The sequence below is a fragment of the Siniperca chuatsi genome, linkage group LG14, assembly GCF_020085105.1.
Source record: "Siniperca chuatsi isolate FFG_IHB_CAS linkage group LG14, ASM2008510v1, whole genome shotgun sequence".
Classification (NCBI taxonomy): Eukaryota; Metazoa; Chordata; class Actinopteri; order Centrarchiformes; family Sinipercidae; genus Siniperca; species Siniperca chuatsi.
Window position 1 is genome coordinate 8,400,183 of NC_058055.1, and position 8,262 is coordinate 8,408,444.

Here is an 8,262-nt window from a genome sequence, read left to right on the forward strand (position 1 = left end):
TATTTTGGGATATATAACATGACATGAAATATCAGTATTATAGTGTATGTAAGAGGACTCCTTTCAGCTTTTGAATAATAATGTCTTGTTAATGAAGTACAGACAATAAGAAAGCAGTTGGAAGAAAACACTTTTCTACTTTCTTTTACTGTTTTCTTGCGCTCATTCTTTATTAACTGGTGGGATGCTTTTTAGTCACTTTAGTCAGGCAATTTATAAGTTTTCTGAACTGTTTTCACATTCAGTGGTACTCCTCATGACCTGTGAGCAGACCAGAGGCCCCTAACTGGGTTCCAATTACTTCATGATTAAAAGAGAAATCATACAAGTAAAAAGAATACATATTTTGAGATGAGGGGCTGATTTCCTCAGTAGTTTTTTAGAATCCCAGGATGTAATGTGCACCTTTTTAACAATCAACTAAGTAAAAAAGTATTCTGGACAGGTTTAGGATAGAAATGACTTCTAATTTACATATTTGATTCTACACTGGATGTCCAAAGAAACAAGACATTGTTCTGTTTATTAAATTTTAATAAGTAAACTGCTGCTGCAAAAAAAAATCAAATTTAGTTAAATGGGCAGATAAATGAATTCTTCAAATATCAGTTATTCTCACTGCAGAGAAATAGAACAATGGCAATGTTTCAACATTTTATTTAATCAATTTTGGGATAGTCCATCCAAACCCACAGCATATATAAAGTCATACAAACATGTACTTGTTTCTTGAGAACATGGAATGATCTGCTGTAACAGGCCTCATGCATCAACATTTACATTTGTAATGTTACTTTAACCGGTCAAATGAGTACAGAATGTGTGGCTTCATTAAACTTGTGAACATTTCTCAGAACATTATAACATCTTCAAATCCTGGTTTGGAAAATTATAAGCAACTCACAATTTTAAAAAAATAACTATTTGCAGGTTCCTTCATGCATTCAGTCACTCCGAGTTAAGTTCTTAACCTTTGGCCTATTGGCTATCAGTAGTCATGGCAATACAAAGTGAAACAGACCCCATCTCCACTTATGCCAATGACAGTGCTGAAATGGGTAGGCCGCTTCATTTGTGATACTGTGTCCTTAAGGTTAACACATCTTGTTGCAACCAAATGGTTGATCATTTCCGGACGGTAAAATACATGAAAAATTCTGATACAATGTTTGAAACTGAAACTAAGTGGACACTTATTTTGTTATGGGAGCTTTACCTAAGGAATCTCACAATAGCATAAACACTCAAAACATTTCAAAAAGTGCAAAGTTTCTTTTTACGTTCATGACAGTAATAGACAAATCAATATTGCTCAATCAATATCATGATCACTGCTGACGTCAACCAAAAATTCTGCTTTACCAAAACTGACAAAAGATGTGACGATTGCCGACATTATCCAATGTTTTATTGACCGTTAAATGGAATGAAGTTTCTTGAGCTGCTTCGTTGCTCGTCTTGTGTGCTTTTAAGTGTGTGTGATAATCTGATGCATTTTTATTATTCTGCATGAGGCCAAATCAACCTTTACTGTGTGTGTGTGTATGTGTGTATATATATTTAAAAAAAACAAAAAAACAAAAACCAAACATATTCTCCATACTGGGGATGCCAACAATCTAGCGAGAATTTTCTTTACAGATTTGCAAAGATGCAGATTTGTAAGTAGGTTCTCCCAGGGTTTATTTAACAAACCAGATCATTTCTCTGCCCTAATGAGAGAGTGATGGAGGAGGAATCCATATCACCATCCCTCTAGTCTCTTCATACAGAAGGGCAGGTGGAGCTGGACTAGACTTAGAATTAATGAAGTGTGAGGCACAGAGTTTGGCTTCAGAGGGTTTGAGAGGTGCTATGGGTATAAACAAGTCATAAAATTGGATAATAAAACCACTGAGATTGTTATTTAGCATCCTTCACCGTCTGTCTCCACTTCCACAGCTCTGCAACAACCTAAAGAAAAAACAAAAAATTGTGTTAACATGGTGGCCTACGTCATGTGACAGGAACAAAGACATTTAAAATATCTAAACACAAAAAGGAACAAAACCAAATCACTGTTCAAATTCTTTCCTGTGTACATTCTTTCTGATCTGCTCCTGTACATAAAGATTTCAGTGTATTTACTTTAACATTACTTCCACTGTGTGCAATTTGAAAATAGTGGTAGGATAAAAAAATAAATAAATAAAAAAAAAAAAAAAAAAAAAAGAGTAAAAAGCAACAAAGACTGGGCCAGTTTCAATCAGGACTGCCACCCCTTCTTTACAAATGTATACCATCAGAATTTTAATTTGAAAGATGCTCATTTCCTATCATTACTCTAAAATGCAAAAAAGAAAATATGCTATAAATCACAAAAAATGACATTCTGATTCTGAACATTTTTAACCTCTAGTTAAGATTCATCTTCCAGTCAAATTCTTGAGATGGGAGGACATCAGTTTACAGCTAGTACAGTAAACTAGTACTGTTTATGACACATTGCAGCTGTTAAGGAAAGGTCTGTATGTGTAACTGGCAAAGTTAACCGTGACCAGATTTCAGTTAAATTGTTTGGGTAGGTTAAAAATGTCAAATTTAATTCTGAGAGACATCAACTCATGAATGAGAAGCATCAGCAGTAACAAGCTTGTTTGTTTATGTTAACATGTCTTTCCCAAATTTTATAGCCAATAAACTCAAAATAAACTTATAAAATACAGTTTCCTAATTAATTTTCCTAGATAATTTATGGCAACAATGGGTGATAAATATTGCCCGGCACCATGAGCTTGTACTGTACCTTGGTATCTGAGACTCTATAACCATGCTTCACGAAGTTCTCAAACTTGGGCTGGAGTTTAGGTAATGTTACTCCCTGTAAAATGGAAAAAATTACAACAAATGAGCAAATTCAAACGGTCTTTAGTCATGCCATATATTACCCTTTTAAAATGGAGGACAAAGATAATAAAACAAACTGATTTAAAAAAAAAAAAAAAAAAAAGGACACCAACCTTCTTCACTGCCTCCATCATCTTGGCTTTAATCTCAGGAAGCGTTAAAGTTCCTTTGGGAGTTGGTGGGGTTTTAGGTGACTTGTCACCCTTACCTTTAGGAGTCTTTTCCTATAAAAGAACAAGTTTAGATATTAGGAAAGAGGAAAGTTTTTGTTTGTCTTACCAATTGGAGAAATTAAAATTTGTATAAGAGAAAACTTTATAGGCATTTATAATTTTTGAAAATATGAATATACTGACGACATCCAACAATGGTTAAGCAGAGGTTAACCAACATGCTATTCAGTAGTAGTCCAGTTTATGAAAACAAATTGTTACCTGCTTTGTGGCTTGAGTGCTGGGTTTAGGACTCTTGCCATTCTGAGCAGGGGCTTTTTTGGTTGGTGTTGGCTTGGCCTGTAAAAAAATTAGCAGCTGTTAGATGGGAAAGAAGTTCATTCAGCTGGAACTGCCAAAAATTCTATCAAACAGGTGCTTGCCTTAACAGGTGACTCTTCCTCCTCACTCTCCTCGTCCTCATCCTCTTCATCGTCCCTAAAAAAAACAAAAAAACAAACAAACCCAAGATTAAATATCAAAACAAAAAAGGGCATACAATCAAATACATTTAGAAGTTATTTAGAACGGATGCAAATCATTTCTGTGTCTTGGAGAAAGGCTTGTAGGAAGCCGCAATATCTTGTTTTCCCCCACTGTTTCATTATATCTGAACACTAACAGACATTATGCTAAAAAGCTCTTTACATGCAATGTGAACTGTTATTTTATGTTACTCAGGTAGCAGTACAACTCAGAAGCCAAGTTATTTCCATTTACAAAAACAGGCAGATCTAAAGGCACACCTGTAAATCAAACTAACCTAGAACAGCACTCCCTAAACACAAAGTCAAGTGGACAGGAGCGTCACTGTCAAACTTCCAAATAGAAAAGTAGCCGTTTCCGAACAACTTGAATGACACATCAAATGTTTAACATGGACCGAAGCACATCAACATTTCACTTGCAAACAATCAAGCTGTTGAAAGATGGAAAAAATTGGATTCTCAAATGTGGCAAGAAGTTGTAAAATTGATGTCATGTCATTAAGACATAAATAACAAGGAAACTTTCATAAAGTTTTAAACTATTGTTGAATTACATATTATATGTAATATTTTAGATAAAAATGTGCTTTAAGTTGACAAGTAGAACAGACTTTGATTTTAGCGTTGAACATTTGAACACCACTGTGTTCGTCATCTGAAAAGGTTAGCATAGCGTGAATGTGTTTGAAGCTTGACACTCACTCATCTTCGTCGTCATCATCATCATCATCATCGTCGTCGTCATCCTCCTCCTCCATGTCCATTTTAATTTTTTTCTGTGGGGAAGTAAAAATTAGGTTGTGGTCATTTGAATTTTGACCAATTTGAAACTAAAATAGTAAAGGATGGAAAACAAACCTGAGACTTGAGGGCAGGGGAGGAAGCAGGTCTTTTCTTTGATGTTGTGACATCTTCCTCCTCTTCTTCATCATCATCTTCATCAAAAGACTGATCACCCTCCATCACTTAAGAACAATTTAGAGATGTTAGACTAGTTTTAAAACACTTCCACCAAAACCAAATGGATATTGCTGTGAGATATAGATGATAGAAGCTTGCTTATTCAAACATCGAAATTAGTTACTAAAGCATAAAGCCTAGCAATCCCCACAATAAGCAGACACTGAAAATATACACAACTTTTTTTTTGCTTGCAATAAATACTCACTGACAAGGTGTTGTCCACTGATATGGATTGGACCAGAACCTGCCTTCAGACGGAAAATCGCTGGTGGTGTGATTGTGAAACCACCGAGACACACCTGCAACAAACACTCAACATTAGCATCCACGTTGTACGGTGTTGAAAGGTGCGCTCTACACTAACTGGGTGCTAGTGTATTTATACCTAAGCAAAGAAAACAAGACGTTTACTTACACTTGGCAGGGTAGAGGGCTTAAGTGAAACCAGCGCTGCATTGATTTTCTGACCCTCTGTGTCTTGTCCTTCCACCTCCACCATGTGAAGTTCATCTTTCGTGGTGGGGTCCACACAGGCCTAAAGAGGACACGGCAACAGTTGATTGTAATTCTATGTTAACCTTTAGGGTGCTTTCACACCTGACCGGTTTGCTTCGATTCAAACAAACTCTGGGGCGTTTGCCTGTTTGGCTCAGTTTGTTTGTGGTGTGAAAGCAAAGCAGACCAGCCACATGATTCGGTGATGGTTTTTATGTGATTTTAGCAGGAATCCAAAACAATACAATTAAATCCATCTGCTGATCGTCAACTGTCAAGAAAGTAATCTGTATAAGCGCTGTACATAACCATTTATCGGATATCACCTGGTAACCATGGTAGCATGTATCGTGAGTCATTTTCTTGATACATAAACTGGAGGTATGTTAAGCCTGCGCCCTATTCTGTGGAATTTAGCAGTTCCTTTATCAAAAGTAAGTGAAAAGGTGCGTTCCCCTCCTGTTTCTACTCATTTGACAGCATTTATGGCATATGAGGTCCAGTTAAGAGTTTATACTATGAATGCTGATAATCATTTTTTGTGAGCTCTGTGTGACACCAGAAAAGATGCAGTGTGCAGCATGACTTGCTGTCAGTCACAGAATTTTATTTAAATCCTGAGTGCTTCAACAAAATGAGTGTGTGGAACATTTGTAAGAAACAAAGAGGCCAGCATGTATGACTGTTTGCGTGTGTGTACCCCAGAACTACAGTGGGGAAAAACCCATTGACCTTGTTAGAGGGGTGTTTAGATAAGACTCAAATTGGGTTTCAACCTCAGGCATGTCATTAAGAAAATGTGAGTGTAACTTAAGCACTAAGCATGAGCAGGTGGTACAACATTTTTTATTTTTTTTTAAATCACCTTATGAGACAGTATGCTAATTTTTAACTACCAATTACATTTAAACTACTAATTAAAATGTGGTTTCACCACTTAGAATTCAGTTTGCTTCATTCATATTCAGCTTCTTGTGCCACATCCAGGCACACGGGACCTTATTCTCCACATGTTGATTGGCGCACCATTTCTCAGAGGCTGCTAACAGAGCACACTATTCAATTAGCCAGCCTCGAGCCACTTGACACTATGCCTTTTTTAAAATAATTTAAAGCAAGTAATTAGGTTTATTCAATCAACTGTAAATCTCTGTACACAGTGAGTGCAATAGCCAAAATATAACGGCTATAATATATAACATACTGAAAAATAACGGTTGCATATACTGTACCCTTATCTTTGTTCAATATCGATTGAATCCATATACAGTGGTGAAAAAAATTCAAAAGTGGTTTCAAAAATAGTGTCCAGCAGAGAAATATAGAACATCTGACAAGTTATAATAAATGACATGTGTTTAAGCCACCTTTGAACACCTTAGATGTCAGGGTACTTACCATCCTTAGATCTAGCTGATGCTCAAAGTCATCGTCCTCAGGATTGAACACTACCTCCTTACCAGCTTCCAGCACGCACCCTGATGAAAAGATTTCAAATAAGAAAACAACTTGCGCAAAATGTCCCGACAGCAGTAGTTTGAGGGCTGAAGCATATAAATACTGAGATTTTATCCTGTGACAGATTAGTAATTTGCTTTATAAAACATAACCGAAAAGACAGATGTGAAAAGGTGACTTCACTGTAGTGTGCTTTCCCTCAGACAGGCAATGATTTGGGTGTAAAGTGCTATATTTCAAATGCACACAAGAGGGAGCCACACAGACTACTGATATGAATATTTCCACATGGCCTTAACACAGGGAATCCCCTCAATTAGAAATTATTTCCCTGAAAACTATGTGGTGCAAATTCAACTATTGGAAGTAGGTGTTGCTTCATAACAAAATGTGAAGGTGAGAACAATGGCAGATAAATACACTGTTACTGTTCTTCTAAATTAGTTAAGAATATAAACTGGGTGCTGGGATGCAGAGATACAGATGATCCAAGAAAACTTGATAAATTCATGTTGATATAGTGTGACCTGATAGTTAATTCAGTCACAACGACTTTAATGGCCAAAAACCATTATTAAGTGTTTGCTGGGAAAGGGTCAAACAAGGTAAGGAGGTCTACATTAAATCCGGAGGAGGAAGTCAGCAGGGTCCGCATGTGTTTGGTCCCACGTTCAGATGGCTTTTCCAGACGGACTAAAAACTCAGGTCTAACTTTAAGCTAAAGTTTTCAGTTAATCAAAATGAGATGTAAATTAAACTATAAAACATTTTCAACGTCTAGTGTAAAGAAAATGCTTAAATATCAACATTGTGCACAACACATGGGCGCCGCCATGTTGATAGCTAACCACGTGTAACGTTATGGCTAACTCAGACTGTCTAAAGCCGCGCTGTTCACCAGGTCTTTAACCTCCTGCTACAATATTAGAGTGATTCATAACGCACGCAAGATATTACACTTTAAATGACTTAATATTACAATAGGGACATTAAGTTACCTTCCATTATAGAGTGCCAAACGTAACTAAATAGCTGAATTTATTCGTTTTCTTGTCCTGATAACAGCAGTCAGACATCAAGACACGTAATGTTAAACATCTTGAAGTCACACACGACATGCAGAAGTTATCTCACCGTAAAGAAAGGTCTGTGGTGCCATTGGTTCCTCGTCTAACCCGTTCATTTCTTTTTAGATTAAAACGCTGACAACCTGCTGCTTGTCTGCGACAAAAGAATAACCAACTACTACTGGTAGACAGTGACTAACGTGGGACTCCGCCTCCTGTCTTCTTCTCCTTCTCTTTCCTGCTGAATAGAAAACCAACAAGAGTAACAGCGCCACCCACTGTACCACAATGTGTAAAGCACACAGCACAGCCCTCGTCATTGATAGCTGTATTAAAATTAAGGACGTACATTTGGGCCTGAATAATATGTTACACCTTGATTATTCTCTTTTCTAGAAGCCAAACATCTAGTTGAACCGCTGCTAACTGGTATTTTTCCTCTGGCCATTGAGGTTGGCAGGAAAAAAAGGTTCTTAACTCTGTGATTTAATGTCTACATGCAGTGATGATTTAAGAATGTCAGATTTCCACGAGATGGTTAGACAAAACTCTGAAATATTCAGGTGTATAGATGATCAAATGGTTGTTTAATCCGGATGTGTTTGAGTTAGCTAACTTTGTCTCAAAAGCCTGGAAAGGAAGGCGAGATGGACTATTTAATAGTATTAGTAATAGTATTTACTGTCCTGTATT

General features: G+C 36.8%; 1 protein-coding gene across 1 annotated transcript; it reads right to left on the minus strand.

Annotated features, from left to right (window-relative positions):
* Positions 1-641: 641 nt before the first annotated feature.
* npm1a (nucleophosmin 1a) lies at positions 642-7,820 on the minus strand. The gene is made up of 11 exons (XM_044223182.1): positions 7,637-7,820; positions 6,443-6,522; positions 4,965-5,084; positions 4,755-4,848; positions 4,445-4,551; positions 4,289-4,362; positions 3,482-3,536; positions 3,321-3,398; positions 3,000-3,110; positions 2,786-2,860; positions 642-1,953 (listed from the first exon to the last, which is right to left on the minus strand). Exons 1-11 carry the CDS (start codon positions 7,683-7,685, stop codon positions 1,903-1,905), a joined length of 894 nt encoding a protein of 297 aa, XP_044079117.1. The 5' UTR covers positions 7,686-7,820; the 3' UTR covers positions 642-1,902.
* Positions 7,821-8,262: the final 442 nt, after the last annotated feature.